Source organism: Lagopus leucura, unplaced genomic scaffold (genome assembly GCF_019238085.1).
Source record: "Lagopus leucura isolate 7727_CA_CO unplaced genomic scaffold, USGS_WTPT01 Super-Scaffold_100004, whole genome shotgun sequence".
Taxonomy (NCBI): Eukaryota; Metazoa; Chordata; class Aves; order Galliformes; family Phasianidae; genus Lagopus; species Lagopus leucura.
In genome coordinates, this window is record NW_024962264.1 from 22,771,191 (window position 1) to 22,786,771 (window position 15,581).

General features: G+C 36.1%; 1 protein-coding gene across 2 annotated transcripts in view; it reads left to right on the top strand.

Moving 5' to 3' along the window:
* Positions 1-15,581, top strand: part of GALNTL6 (polypeptide N-acetylgalactosaminyltransferase like 6) — a 420,375-nt gene that overhangs the window by 136,211 nt on the left and 268,583 nt on the right. For both annotated transcript variants that reach the window (XM_042871381.1, XM_042871380.1), the window contains exon 2: positions 12,979-13,087. In XM_042871381.1, coding sequence (XP_042727315.1) covers positions 12,979-13,087 — 109 coding nt within the window. The remainder of the gene's footprint in view (positions 1-12,978; positions 13,088-15,581) is intronic.

A 15,581-nucleotide genomic window follows, 5' to 3' on the forward strand; every position in this document is an offset into this window, starting at 1 on the left:
ATATTAAGCTGACAACTTAATGTGTTTCCTTTTTGACTCCTCTCAGACCTGAGACATTTTAAAGTTCAGGGTGTTTTTTTTTATATTGAAATATCCAGCTAAAAGAAAAAGGAGACTGATAATGTTAATCCCTGTAATTGTTAAAAACCTGAGATGGTAATATTTTTTTTCTCAGTGTCTATGTGGCCGTAATTGTCCCAGCTGTAGAGAGAATTGGTCTTTAAGGGAGCCCTGAAGTTTGCCTTGGAGCCACTGAAGCACAGCTGGATATCAGGTCTGTTGGGGAACATAAGAATGCCAAGTTCAACCAAGGCAGCATAAAGGGAATAAGAGTGCTTTATGTTTATTCATAGAGGCTTAGCAAAAGTGGATGATGATGCTCTGAAGCTCCCAGCCAGAAAGCCTGGTGGGAGTCAGCTTGTTGGAAGACACGAACCTGGAGAGAGAAAGCCTCTGTGAGGGCTGGGTTAACAAGCACCGCTGCTGTGACCCTGCAGGGACTGTCTGTTCTCTTGAGCTCGCAGCAGAACCTGCCCTCAAAAGAGGAGGCCATAAAAACACTGAAAGACAATACTGTTGCATCTCTGGGTGAACCCACAGGCTGCAGGTTCAAGGTACTTGTGCTTGAGGTTCTTGAGCACAGTCAAAACCTTTCCATTAATTTGTCTGTGCAGCACAACAGGAGGATCTTATGTGCAAAATACTTAGTCACAGTAACTAATACATTTTCAGACTTCAGTGCTGCCATCTGTAGGAACTGTGGTTGCTGTGAAAATTAGGCTGTTTTTATTATTAAGCCAAAAACAGCTTACATCCCAGCACTGGATAGTGAGGGGAGGGGAAACCTTTCGTTATCAATAAGTCTTTATTAAAAGTGGATACAGCTGCTTCTGTAAAAACAAAACAAGAACAAAACAGAAGAACTACCTGTGATAATTATTTTTAATATCAGTGCTGTATTTTAAATATCTTATGTTTATAAACTTCACATAGCATATAGTTCCAGGCTTATCGATTTGGTATACTACAGGCAAAATAATAATCAGAGGAAAAAATTGAAGGACAGATACTTAAAGCTGTGTACAAGTTAGAGTAGCTTACCCTGTTCAATGATTTGTAACCTTCAGTTTCTACCAAAAGAGTGGGAGACCAGGAATTAGGAATTAAAACTCAGTGTATGAATCAAAACTGTTCTTTCACCTTACTTTAATATGCTGTTCACTTTCTGGCTGTTGATAAAATTAGATTTAATTAATCACGGTGTGCCATTTGGTGAAATATACCATGAGTGTTTCTATAATTGAAAACTATTGGCATAAAATGGAAAGGTTAGCTTAATTGGCATTTGGCAGAGAAGATAATCTCTTTGTCCAGTTTCAAAGCTTTTGGTTCAGAGAAAAATTAAATAAAAAAAAAAAAGAATAAAAAAGAGGTCATTGTTTGAATTGAAATAGTTCATTAAAACTTCTCACCAGTCTTCCCCTCCTTCCACTTCTATTCCCATTCTCTCACCTAGGGAAGAAATTCTGCGCGTACCTGAATTCTTTAAAAATATTCTTACTGCTAGGGGAAAAGTCAGTGTTAATTTGAGCACAATATGAGAAGGACAAGATCGATTGGATCATTATTACTAATAGTTAAAATTACCAGACAAATTGTATGTATCCCATTGAATGTGAATATTTTCAGGTGTTTGGCAATTTTATCTTGCTTAATTTGATTGTCTCAACATTTCAGTCATTTGTCCACTTTAAGTGCTGCTCCATAAAAACCAGTGTGAGATTGGGTTGGAAATGTAAAGTACACGATTACATAACATGGGTAAGCTAGGCTATTTTATTGGCAGACAGACAGTGAAAAAGCTTCCTAAAAATAAGACAGACTGAATTACTTACTGCAACATGTAATTGCCTCAAGGTACTTGTCTTAGTTTTTTGTCCAGTTGGTATTGATGTGCTTCTATTTTTGTTTTGTTTTAATAAGCAGTATATACTTCCTAGTCTTAGGCTGATCCAATTACTAACAAAATAATGTTGTTCTCTTCAAAGGTTTATATATTCCTAGGGTCAGCAACAAGAGATGAGAAGTTGATAAAAGTAAGACTGTTTAGTCTAGAGGAGAAAATAATTTTCACGTCCGTGATGTAGCTGCTAGAAAGGAAATACGTTATTCCTGTCCCTGGTGGAAAGAACAAAGAAATAAAAGTCTTAAATTATGGCAAGTAATGCAGGTTAGATGAAAGGGGAAGTGTTTTAATTGCAAAAATAATGAAGCTTTGCAGTAGATTGCTGGGAGACATTGTGCAATTTCTGGTATTGGAGGTCTGTAAGGGCATATTAGTTAGATACTTCAAGAAAGTGTTATGGGCAAACCGGGCCCTGATTTGAGGTCAGTCAAGATTATTTCTCAGAGGAGCTTCCAGATATATTTTTATGATTCTGTGAATGATCATTGAATTTCACACTTTCACACAGCTTAAAACCTGCTATAGGAGTGAATTTATTTTTGGTGTTTCAACAAAAGTGAGCATGACGATTCAACAGCCAGTCTGCTTTTCCTTTAGCTCTTGGGAGAACCTAATTTTTATACAGTGTGGGGGAAAGCCATTTTGACATAAGATATGGTGTTGTTTTTTTTTTTTTTTTAACTGTTTATGTATGTTTAATGATATTTTGCAGGAGCCTTTATAAGGTAATGCAGGTGGACATATAATCTAGTTGTGATTTCTAGGTCAGGCTGTTAATTTCCCTCTCCTGATGAATTTAGAGTACAAAATATTCTTCCAGTTTTACTATTAATAATTAGAGTAAAATACATCAGATGAGATGTTCTTTGTATTTTTTTGTAATGTAACAGTTGTGACTTTATATCCTATTACTTTTATTGTAATACTACCAAAAAAATGCAGAGATTTCACCTAAAAAGTCTGGAAACCCTGCTATTATCTGTTTGTGAAGGAGTACCATTAACAAAAATGGCTACGTATCCATCACTAGTCTATTTTATCTGGGATAATCCATTTAAAAAATAATAAACTTAACAAATGGAAACAGTTTGAAAGGGAAAGAAAAGAGAAAGATCTAGATGGTGCCTTTTTCTTATTATTTATACTTTTGTAATATTAAGAATTGAGCTAACAGTCTATGCAGTTAATTATAATATTGCCAATTTTACCTCTATTCCCTCATGAAATAGAGCACTGACAATGTCCAAGTGTATAAAATAGTAACTGTACCACTCCTTTGCTTCACATCATTTCTGTGAGCTCCTCAGATTTTGCATGCACAGAACATGTCCTCACAAATATGAGAACTGAGCATTCCAAGAATGGAAGTTTACACCTTTTCTGTTATTATTCTCCCTTAGCTAGAAAACAAAAAAAAGCAACTGGAGCTGCCATAGTATCTTAGCATTACGATTCTTCACATCTTGCTCAGTGTTAATTAACATACAATTGACTGGATTCAGTTAAAGAGGCAAAGTCTGCTCTAATATATTAAGATGCTCATTACATTCAACAGTTATTTTTCAGCTAGTAGGAAGACTGAAATGCTTTTTTTCTCACACTAAAGGAGCATGCTAAACTGTGTTTTCTATCAAATCTCTCAATTTATTTTAATTTTTACAGAGTTATATAATAACTTTTCTTAAAAACATTTAGAAGAAAAGAAAGGTAATGAGTGGAAAGGATTATGAGATTACAAATGGAAGGAGCTCAAAGTCATATGCAGAAAACACAATGAGATGAAAAAAACAATGAAAATTAGTGTATTAAAAGCAGGTGGAAGAGTTGGATAAAATGTAATGTAACTTTAGATAGGGGATGTAAGTGGAACAGTGGCTGTGGCTGTTAGCCTAGGAGCTGTTTTATATCTTTTTATAAAGTTGTTGGATCTTAAACTTCTCATGTGATAATTTATGACTGTGTACAGCCATTGAAAACTGGGTTAGTTCTGAACTTGTTCGTTTTGGGATCAAGTGCCAGACTGCCATGGGCCTTGGGAAACCAGGGCTAACTTCACACAAAAATTGTCATGCCTCCAGAACTTGGAAGAGTACAACTTCGTGGTGCTGTAAGGATGTTGAAGAAGAATTGCCTACCTGTCAGTTTTGTTTAATCAACTTACTTTCTGCAGCAGTCTGCGGAGTTTGATTGAAAATCTGTTAGACGCTGGAAATTTCTGCCCTGTGCCAACATAAGGATAGATTTCTTCAAGAGAAAGTGATGGTGCATACAGTGGAACATCAGAAACCAAATGCACTGACATTTGAGCTGATTAGTTTGACTGAATGTCTTCTTTAAAATGCAAGATAACCATCCATTTCCAACATGGGCTTGTTGCTTTTGTTAATCAAGCAAGCTTTTGTTTTCTTTCAGTATAACCTAAATTGCAAGTTCCAAGATAAGTTGTTAAGGATACATTTATTTGAAATATCTTAACAAATTCTTGCACTCATGGCTCTTTTTGTGGGTGTCAGGAGGCTCCTAATAGTAGCAGCATTATTTTCTCACTTTTTTTATTAAATAAAATTGTATGTCCTAAAATAGATAATCTAGAATATTTGTGAACGAATGAATGCTATTTGGTACTCAGCAAGACAGTGAAATGTTTTCCCCCTCCATACACACTGTAGGGCACTGCCAAAAACTTGAATATTCTGCAAATCAATGCTATTAAAAATGAATGGATCAACAAAGAGCTTATATTTTAAGTAGATTATTTTGTAAATTGTTCAGTTATAAAATAAGAAGATACTGTATTTCAACTGCAGAGATATGAAAAATCTCACAGCCTTAAATAAAATTATGATGATAATGTGATTTTTTTTTTTTTAGAATTACAAGGTGCACCAAAGGGGGAAAAAATTAAAAAATGCTTCTAAAATATTTGTTGTCACATGAGACAACGTTAGTTTTCTCCTTAACAATTGCCTGACTGTACTGTAATTGCTGCATTCTCTGTACAGTTACTAAAAAGTTTTCAGTACTCAGTGAATATTAAAGAATTAGAGAGGATGTGCTTTTACTGTGTAAGTTCAGAAAGACAGATTACTTTAGATGTAAGTTAGTATAAGGAAGTCTGAGCATTAATCACCACTGAAGAAATACCTGGATACCTCATGGTGAAGAACAGCTTCCTTCTTAAAATTCTGACATTTGAATCCTAAGAAAGCTCTTTTTCTCTTGAGTTGGTAAAGTGGCCAATTTGAAACAGTGTGATTCTCTCTACAGTGAAAATCTGCATACGTGACTCTAAATGTGAGGAAAAATACATTTATCTCAAATATCAGTGAACAACATATCCTTATTTATCTCTGCAATATTGCAAACTGCAGGTAGTCTTTAAACAAATCTTTGCCCTGTTTTTAACTGAAGCTTTATAAGTTAACAAAATTACTAACAGTCTGAACCTTTGGCATGGACATTGTTATTGCTGTTTGGTTTTATTTTAAGAAGAAAAGATTGTTTGTATAAAGTACATATTTAAAGTACATACAGTTTCCTGTAAGTGGGTGACACATGTTTAAAAGCAATTAATACCTACTGAATTATAAATTCTTTCGTGAGTAACTCACAATCATCTTTTGCATTGTTCATTAAAAGGATCTTATTGAAACTTTTCTTCAAAAAATAACCTATAGCCATGCTGGCAAAAATCCTGCTGACTCTTTAAAGCCCTTTTCATGTTTTTTGCTGTGAAAATAAATTCTGAAAGAGATGCTCATTAAAGATAAGCAACATTAACTTGACTTCAGGTATGCTTTTAAAGTTGCTGTAAGTGAAGAGTCGAGTATGGAATGTGGGCTTTGTGCAAACTTACTCTGTTGTGCTGGCAAAGCACTTCAGAAAGTGCAAGAGGGAAAATAACTGAAGAATGAGCACACTATGGTTTAGTTCATTTGGAGCTGTCTTTGAGGCTTACATTGTTTGAGTTTGGTTTCCTTTTGTAAAGTTGGAATTGAGAAGAGTGAGTATAGAAAATAAAGAAGGATTGGTTGGGGGTGTTTTAGCTATTGAGCAAGACTGCCAGCAGCTAAAATTGCTAGGCAGAAAGAGGTGGGAGTTGCTCTCTCTGATGAATCTCTTTTGCTAGCCTGTAGATCCTACCTCCTATCTTCTAACCTTTTGGAAAGCCAAGCTACCCTTCTAGGTCATCTTTAGCAATTCATGGTGTTTCAGGATCAGCAGACAAAATGGTGGCCAAACCCCTTTGGAGCTCTGCTTTCAGTCTCCCACCCCATACAGCTGGATGTACCCTGGCCTCTCCTCAGGGGCTGGAGCATCTATCCTATGAAGAAAGGCCCTAGCCTCTGTGTAGCCTCAAGTGGCTCTGTGTAGCTGCAAGAATAAAAGGGTAAGGCGCATCATACCAGTGAGTATAAATACCTGACTCAGGGAGCAGACCTTTCCTAGTGGTGCTGAGCTGAAAGGTCAAAAGATGATGCACACTATCTGAAATACAGAAAAATCCAGCGCGACATACTCTGATGTGCCAAGGACAATTGCTTAACACTCTTCTGTTCCACTCAGCTGTGTTCTCTGGGGGATTTCAATACTTTTGACCACATTGCGTATATGATTCTTATCAATCAGTAAATTAAAAATTTAACTTTCTGGTTGATTCCCTTTTGTAATAATAAAAAATGATAGCATGTAATTCATTCTTCACATGACAAAACAGATGAAGTGGTTGTAATGAGGTAATAATAGTTACTTTAGAAGTGTTATACAAGTATTTTTTATTTCTTTAAATATCTATTTCTCTGTGTGTGTGTGTGTGTGTGTGTGTGTATATATATATATATATATATATATATATATATTCTCTTTCTCTCTCTCTGTAGGAAAGTAGTCCCAACATGAATAAGTATGGCAGAGCTTAGAACTGTTGTTAGGGCATCACCCGATATATTCAATTTAGTAGGAGTCTGTGAACCCTTGTCCTGTTAACTACTAAATTATATTTGTTTAAAATTCTGCTTCCTGTATGTCAGTGCATACCTCAAGTTCTTAATCAAAGAATGTTGGATGCAAAATCCAGGAATGATTCATGCAAGATCATATCTGTGTTAAAGAAGCTGTAAGTCTTCTCATAACCAATCTTCCATGGTTTAGCATAAGTCAAATCTCTCCAGTAGGCAAATGCCTTCTTACAGAGTTCTCTTTAGCTGCTGCTCAAGCATGCATACTCTGGGTCAATATGAAGTTGTGATGGTTTTTTTTTCTTCAGTATTGCAACTCTATCAACATAACTATAGTGCAACAATAATGACTTTTATACCCATCTATAAAATCTCTCAGTCATTAAATATATGGGGTTTTTGGCATTTTCTAAATAACCTTATTAAAAACTTCAATTTGGAATTTATAGTGTGATGTTACATGATTGTCCTTGATACTCTAGAACCTGAAAGCACAAAAGTCTGATTAAGTATTTCAAAAATGAAATACCCTTGAGTTATTCAAATGTCACAGAATAAATCAAGTGCTGCCCTTTTTTTTTTTTTTTTTTTGATGTGCTGGGCTAATTATTTCAACTAATGTAAATGTCAGCGCAATGAACACTTATTTGTTGTGGCGTAACAAGTAAACGGCACAGGAAATAAGAACATATGATTAAATCCATCATGTCCTCAATTCTATATTATGTTGTTTCATGTCAGGGTTTTAGATGATGATTTAGATTTGCGTTTTTGAAAAAAAAAAAACAAAACCACAAAGTGAAAATGAAACAAAGTCATTAAAAAGCACTAGTTATATACAAATTTTTAATAGACATATGGTGGTATATCCAGTGATTCTGTCGTTTTGAAAAGTGATCCCTGACTTTATTCTAATAAGTGAATGAGTTTCATTGCTCAGTGAGTTTTGTGGGTTTTTTTTTGTTCTTTTTAGTCACAGCAGTTGGTCAGAGCTTAGCATCCTGAGATTTATCTGTGTTGATAGTATGGAGAAAATGAGTTGCCTTTTTCATACAGTACTGTTTACAAACACTATACAAAATCTTTTATTTAGAGAATGAAAGGGAATCAAACAGCGGTCGTCTTTATGCTTCTCTTGAAACGTCTGTGGAAATGTCTCATCTCAGTGCTTCTTCGCCAGGTTTCTTTCCCATGTGCATCTTTATCTGAGCAGTAACAAGTGCCTCTGTTCCTGAAATTCATTAAACAATTGGAAACGGTTATGCTGATCAGCTTTACTGATGTTTTGTTAATGTCGATTGTATATAGGTGTTCCATTCCGCAAAATAACCCCTGGAGCCGAGAGAGTGAATCCTCAGCTTCAAAGTGAATCTGTAATTATCCCTTGTAGTTTTTAGGAAGGTGAATTTCCATTGATACAGCGTCTTCCTTTGCCTCAGACTCTTCTAATTGTCTGCCTCTGCAGAGGGAAATTAAAAATAAATGAGTTATTCAAGGAAGGCTCTTGTTTCTGAGTTTGAGCTTTCAAATGTCACAGCGGAGAATCTTTTTTCCCCTCTGAGGAATCTAATAGTCTGTGAGTGGGCTTTTTTTGATAATTGTGCTATTTTGGGCGTTCATCATATTCTCTGTAATTGAAGCAGATGTTGAAACTTCTCTAGAGGAGAAGACTTCTGAGTCTGTGTAGTAGCATATCAGTCTTGCATCCCCAAAGGTTTCAGGTTAATGTAAAAATGAAATAGTAAGGCAGATGTTGTATGTAATACTGCTGTAGGTGGATAGTCCCTGTTGATCCAAAACACTTAAAAATGTGCAACTCACAGCTGCATACTAGGGGTAGCAAATGTTTGGATGATAAATTGTTTTAGGATTTTTTTGACAGCCAGTCACAGTCCAGCTCTATGTATGCTGAGTGATTTTTGCTATTAGAATATTGTTGCAATGATAAAAGCAGTTCTTAAGTTGAAGGGACTACTTCACTATTTGTGAGTAACTTATGGAGATGTTTTGGGGTGAAAAACCCTGAGCATGTTTCAACTTAGCTGCTGTACTGGTTTCTCATTCTGATATAATGATGTATCACTAAAGAATACGTATAACTAAAGTTTTGTTTAGCTAAGAATTTTTGAACAAGCTAGTAAGCAGCTGCTCACAAATTCTAGGAGGGCACTAGTGATATTTGATTTGCCTAAGTATTTGTTAAAATCAGTTCAAAAATATTTATTCAGTGTTCAGTTTTATAAAATGAACATGTGAAATGAAAACTAATGGAAAACAGTGAAAATCAAATACTTTTTGCTTTTGTGCGTTACTATGAATCTGTGGCTTAAACTTATGTGAAGCACTTTCACCTGATTTCACCTAGTGTGTTCTCAAAATTGGAAAGTGTTTTAAAAATCCAGCCTTCATTGTTCAGACTTCAAACTTAACCATGGCAGCCTGTCTGGAGGGACACTTGAAATGAAAACTGGTCTAAAGGGCCATGTGTAAACCAGTTGTGCAGGAGCACTGACAAGAGTTGGGCAGCACTGCTGTTGTGCACTGCTTCTTTGCTAGGGGAAGATGCTAATGAGTGCCTGGTTCTTCTCTTTCCTTACACTCTGGTTTCCCGGGAAAGAAGCCCTACTGCATATCATGACCTAGACCTTACAGGAGAGATTTATAGTCTGTGTAAACTAGAGTTTGTTCCAGTTTGATGTGGAGTAGTGTAAATTGCACAAGATTCCAGAAGGATGTAGCACTGAGCAAAATAGTGTAAACGATCAAAGTATCCAGAAATGAAAACCGTGGGTACAGAGGAAGAAGACTGAGACCAGAATGAAGGGACTACTAATATATATATTTTTTATACTTACTGGCTAGAGAAGCTCAAGAAATGGGGGCTTTTCCAGTCATTGTCATCAGGAACAAGGAAGCAGTGCGTATACTTTGATTGAGTTTTACAAAGGAGTCTTTTAGCAGAAATTCTGCTTAAGGAATGCATTTTGTTTACACTTAAGCAGAAGTGAAATGATGAAACTAGTTTTCCCAAGTGCATTTTTCTATTATGCAATCTAGCAATGTCAAAAAAGAGGGAAGAAATGCTTCCTTCATGCAGACAATGGAGATATTTAGCTGAGAGACTGAAAGTTATGATTTCTTCCAAACAGTGGAATTTTCACTGCAAAATTCTTGCTGTTTCTGGAGGGTTTGACTGTGAAACTCTGCATCCATTCCTAAAGCCATGTCCCACCACTCATGGCAGCAGAAGTTGTGTGCATATGACGTCTGATCTCTCTATGGACCGCAATGTTCAGATCCCTAAGAGTTCTTACTGAGGTTGTGCTGTCTGAATGTCACTTAAAGGAAGCCACGTGCAAGGGTGTTGTATGCGATTTCCCCCTGCAGTGAAAGGATGTTCATTATGGTATTGGCTTCTCTTCAAGTATTAATTTTGATCAAAGAGTTCTGGTTGCATCAACACTGTACTTTGGAGCTGGTTTGTTTCCTGTTTCATCTCTTAGGGCAATGGAGCTTTTCCAAAATAGACTTCCAAAAAGTCTTCAAGTTGTTCTTTATATATTGCGCAGTAATTGGATTTATCTGTTTGTTAGACTTGTTTTACTTAATTTATATATGTCAGTATGTTATGTTTGTCATTTAAATAACTGTTCTCAGGAAAAGAGGCCAGAACTGGAACGAAGGGTCACAAAATTTTATCCTGCTTTTGGTAGCTCTGATAGTCTTGAATTCATAGGACTGAAAGTTTCACTTCAGCTGTTCTACTACTGACTGGGGGGGGAGGGGGTAGCAGAAGGTTAGTTGGAGCCAGTCTGGCTGTGCTTCACTTTGAAAGGAACCAGTTATGTGCTTTCAAGTGCTAATTTAGGAGGATGAACACTAGAATCAAGTGCAAAGAAAAAGTCTGTTAGCGACGATGTGTCTTCTGTTTCTGACTTTCAGAACCAAACTCTCTACTATTAAAACATTTGCATTGTTTGAACACAAAAATTATTTGAATTAATAAGTTAATTTCAAGGCCACAAAAAGTTATATATTCTGATAACATGAAATGGTTTTGTCTCAGAATATCTTCAGTTTTCCTTCTCTTCCAGATGTAACCTTCTGATGTATAGTAATATGTGAAAAAAAGAACATTTTCTTGGAATATGTCTGCAAAAGCTGCAATAGAGCTGTAAAAACAGGCTGGATTGCTTTTAGGTAGTCTGTGATATAGGTTACCTAACTTCAAGATTAAAACTAAAAAAGTAGGTCACACTAACAGAATAGGAGTGATGTTTCTCTGTAGCTCAATGATTTATTGGGTAGCACCAAGCCCACAGTACTTTGCCCTGATTGTCTGAGGTGCACAGAAATATCAGCTAACAAAAAATAGGTTTTTTCGCATGAATCTTGCCAGGCAGGATTTCTAGCATACTTTGCTTGAGATACTTTGCCTTGCTCAGCATTCTTGGCATTACTCACAACTCTGAAGGCACTAGGACCTACTTTTCAGGGAATTCTTAGCTACCAGATCCATATGACTTACCTTGGCAAACGCTTGTCTGTACAAAAAAGGGAGATTCTATCTGAAAATGCTGGGACAACTTCATTGGCGGCACTGAATATCTTCACATTTTGTGCTGCTAGTCGTGCAAAATCAGTAAGAAAAATAATCCCTCCCATGTTTGTTTGGTTCACCTACCCCTTACATGAGGATGTGTCATGCATTCAGAGCATTGCTCTTACATATGCATGAGATTTTTGTAGAGATTTCAAAATATTTTTTAGTAGAATGCTGGTCAAATTTTGTTTCGGAAGAATTGATTTTCAGATGTTTTCACACATTCTTTGAACATGCTTAAAAAACATTTGCACAGTGCATTATACATATACTCTTCATTCTGCACTGCTTTATGATTCAAACCACCAGAATGAGAATCTTCATTACTCCTAAGCAGCTATGTATCTCTTTTTTTCTTTCTTCAGCACAGATGCAGTAAGTTGTCTTCTTTACCAATTGTTTTTATTGTTAGCAGTTTTTTAACCACATTTTTCATAAGTTAAGCTTGATGCAGAAAATTGGAGTCTGGAAAGGGAGAGCTTTTTTGTTTGCTAGGTTTGGGTTGTTTTTTTTGTTTTTTTTGTTTTTTTTTAAATATTTTATATCGTGGCACAAAGATACATCTAAGGGATTTGAAAGTGCTTCCAGAGTCTCTTTGCTCTGTTCCTCTGAGGCAAAGAGTTTGGCCTTATGTGAACAGCAATTACTTATCATTGGCTGTATCAGAAAACACCAGAGTTAAAGGGGAGCACAAGATGTTGACTGACAATAACTCTAACCTTGCACAAATGAGAATTAAGCAAATATAAATGAATAAAAGTATGGTGCTTCATCTATTGGAGAGAGACATTTCTGACAACCTGTAGTGCAGTTTTAGTGGTCCATTTAACTTTAATAAACTTCTTGACAGCCAGCCATAGCAGCCACTACTGGAGTTAGAAATATTACAGATATGTTCAAAGTACTTCAGTTAATTACTGTATGGGAACTGTTGAGTCATGGCCTGAACCACTGATTCATCACCTGAGGAAAGGGCTGAGTCAGCCCTGGGAGCACAGGTGAAGGCAATTCAGCTGTGTGACCAGAAGGAATGGAGCCTGGCTCCACCCCTCCTAGACCCCATTTAAGGACTGAGCCCCACTGAGGAAGGGTCTCTTTCTGAGATCCTTCCTCTGTGGAGTCTTTCATGTGAACATAGATCTTCAGGTACAGATGAGCATTCCTTCCCTGTTTGTTTCTTTTCCTGTTTTCACCACGATAATCTTTTCAGCTGTAACACCAACTGTAGCAATTACATAGTTTAAAAAAAAAAAAAAAAAGAAAAACTAAATTCATAGTTTTCTCACAATATTTAGCAGAGTAGCTTCATTTGCTAGAGTTAAGGCTCAATAGTTCCACTGGATAAATGGAGTGTTTTGCTGACTAGTGGCATATTATAAATATTGTTTTGTGATAATGGAAACCATACATATGTGTATGTATTTATTTGTGGTTTTGTTTTGTTTTCACAGACAGTTCCACTGGGGCTGGGAGATGGGCAGTTGTTCACCTGGACTGATGGACTGAAAAGGAAGGATTGGCATGATTATGAAAGTATTCAAAAAGATGCTATGCGTTCAGGTATGCTTTAGTTCAGAGCAAGTTTAAGAGTTTTATTTGTTTATTTTTCCTCATATGGTCATTCATTCTTTTAAGTCAGCTAAGAAGAATCGTAACAGTCTGTATTTGAATACAGCATGTCACAAGGACATAATCTGAACTGAGGGGTCAGAACAAAGATAAATACCATCTCTCTGAAAATAACTAAGTGAACATAGAAATAGTGTGTTGAATGCTGATAGCTATATAATTACGCTAAGAAATAGGCAAAAATTTAATCACAATATTTTTCATGTTGAAATCATTTGTGGTACTGTATCCAAATATAAACAAAAGCATTGGTTTCCAAACATAGGACACAGCTGAAGCAAAATTGTCTTTCAGTCAGTGGATAAAATCTGAGCCAAGTACTTATAACTGTAAGGAATATCCGAGTTATATTAGGAATAACAATACAAATGACCCTATTGCCATTGTTGAAATCTAGCCTCTTAGTGTTACTTATGCTATAGCTGCTTCATTCTGACAGTCTAAAATGATGTGGCAATGGAAGCAAATTGTATTTGCAGATGAATTGAAGGACACTTTGTTATTCAGTAACATAATTTTAATGTACCTTTGTGTGTTGTAGGCCATATATGCAAGGGTTTATTTTCCTCTTTCTGTCACAGGAACGCATTCAGATTTGAGTCTTTCTTTTCTAATACAATTTATAGCTATTCAGCATAAGATGAATTTATTTAAAGGGACAGAAGGGAAACTGTCGTTAAATTCCACCATAATCAGTGTTTCAAAGTCATTATTTTACAACAGCTAATTACTATCATAAAATAAATCATTTTGTCTTGATCCAACTGTCAAATGACAATCAACACCTCTCTCAAAATACCTCTATAACTGAATCCATATGACACTCATAATCATCTTTTTGGGTCAGCTGTCAGTTGAATCTCCTCTGAACTTCTTGCCCAGACTAACCAACTTGCTGGAAAAAGCCCTGAGGTCGTGCAAGTACATAGTCAAAACATTAATGTGTTCTCAATGCTGTTGTTGTCAGAGATTCAAAACACAGCAGACAGGCTGCTGTGAAGAAAGTTACCCCCATCATAGCCAGACTCAGTATGCAAGTAGAATATGTATGTATGTATGTATGTAATATGTATGTATGTATGTAGAAGTCCTTAGAGAAATCTTTGTTGCAGATGGAATGGAGCTTAGCTCTCCACTCTTTGTCCAGACTCTGGATAAATTATCCTGCTTTTCTAGCTGTATCTGAATACTTGCAAGTTACTGGAAGAGGGTGGTTTGGCCTGTAATTAAGGCAGCAGTCTGAAAGTCCATAAATTTAACTTGAATTTCCAGTTTTCTCACAGGTATTTAATTTTCTCGGAGTCTTGATTTCTTGTCTTGAAAAGAGATAATGCTTTCTAGCTCTATTAAGAATGTTGTAAAGTATTGTTTCTTACCAATGGCAAAAATACAAAGCAATCTTGGGAGACATAATTCTTCTAAAGCTAATTTGTTCACTAGCCATGTTTTTTCTGTACCTAGTAAAAATCTCTAAATTAGCATGTGATATGGGGCTGAACTGCTATCAGTTTTGACCATCACAGCAAGGTCTAGTAGGCTACACACAGTTTTCTCTGAAATTCTGCTATGGTCTTACTGATGGGGTTGCATAGATTCACAAAATGGCTATCGGCTTCTGCACCTGTACCCAACTGTGCCATGGCCCTTCCATGGAGTAGCTTTGTGTCATTCTCCTCTTAACCATCACTTCCCAGGAGCAGAGCCCCAGAGCCTGTCATCTCCCTCTGCTTCCTCTCCTTAGGAATCTGCGGTGACCATTGAGGTTACCTCTTGGCCTCCGCTTCCCCAGGGCAACCCAAACATCCTGAGCCTTTCCTTGTAGGACTTGCCTTTTCTTGCTTTTCTCAGATACTTAGATAAATGGCTTTTGACACAGATAAATTGTTCATCCTATACCCACTGTTGTTGTAGATTAACCCTATATGAAAAATCTAATTTTGTCTGGAATCTTGGTAATTCCTTGACTGCTGTGACTTTTGTAGAATGATTTTAAGAAGTTAATTAAATATTTTGTGTGCTATCATATTTAGTCTTTTTTTTTTTTTTCTGAGTTGGAAAAGTGCTGGAAGTACTTCTCTATTACAGACTATTTTGTTGTTTTATTTGGAGCTTGTTTTTAATAATGTTTCAATAATTTCAATCTTTCCAAGCAGATATAAAACTTTAAAGGAAGTTCTAAGAATCTTTGTTGGTTTTGATATGTGAGTGCAACAAATCAGTAGAGGAAACGTGATAGAAACTTGCAGAAGCAGCTAATTGCTATACTGTTGTTAGAAAAGGAAAGATAGCCAATTAGTTCCAGTTATCTAAGCCCCGATTTACACAAAAGCAGAAGGGAGCATTTAATGACTTGTATTTAACATACTGCTCATCAGTACCAAATAGGCATACTGAAATTGAAGATATTTTGTTCAACATCCCAATC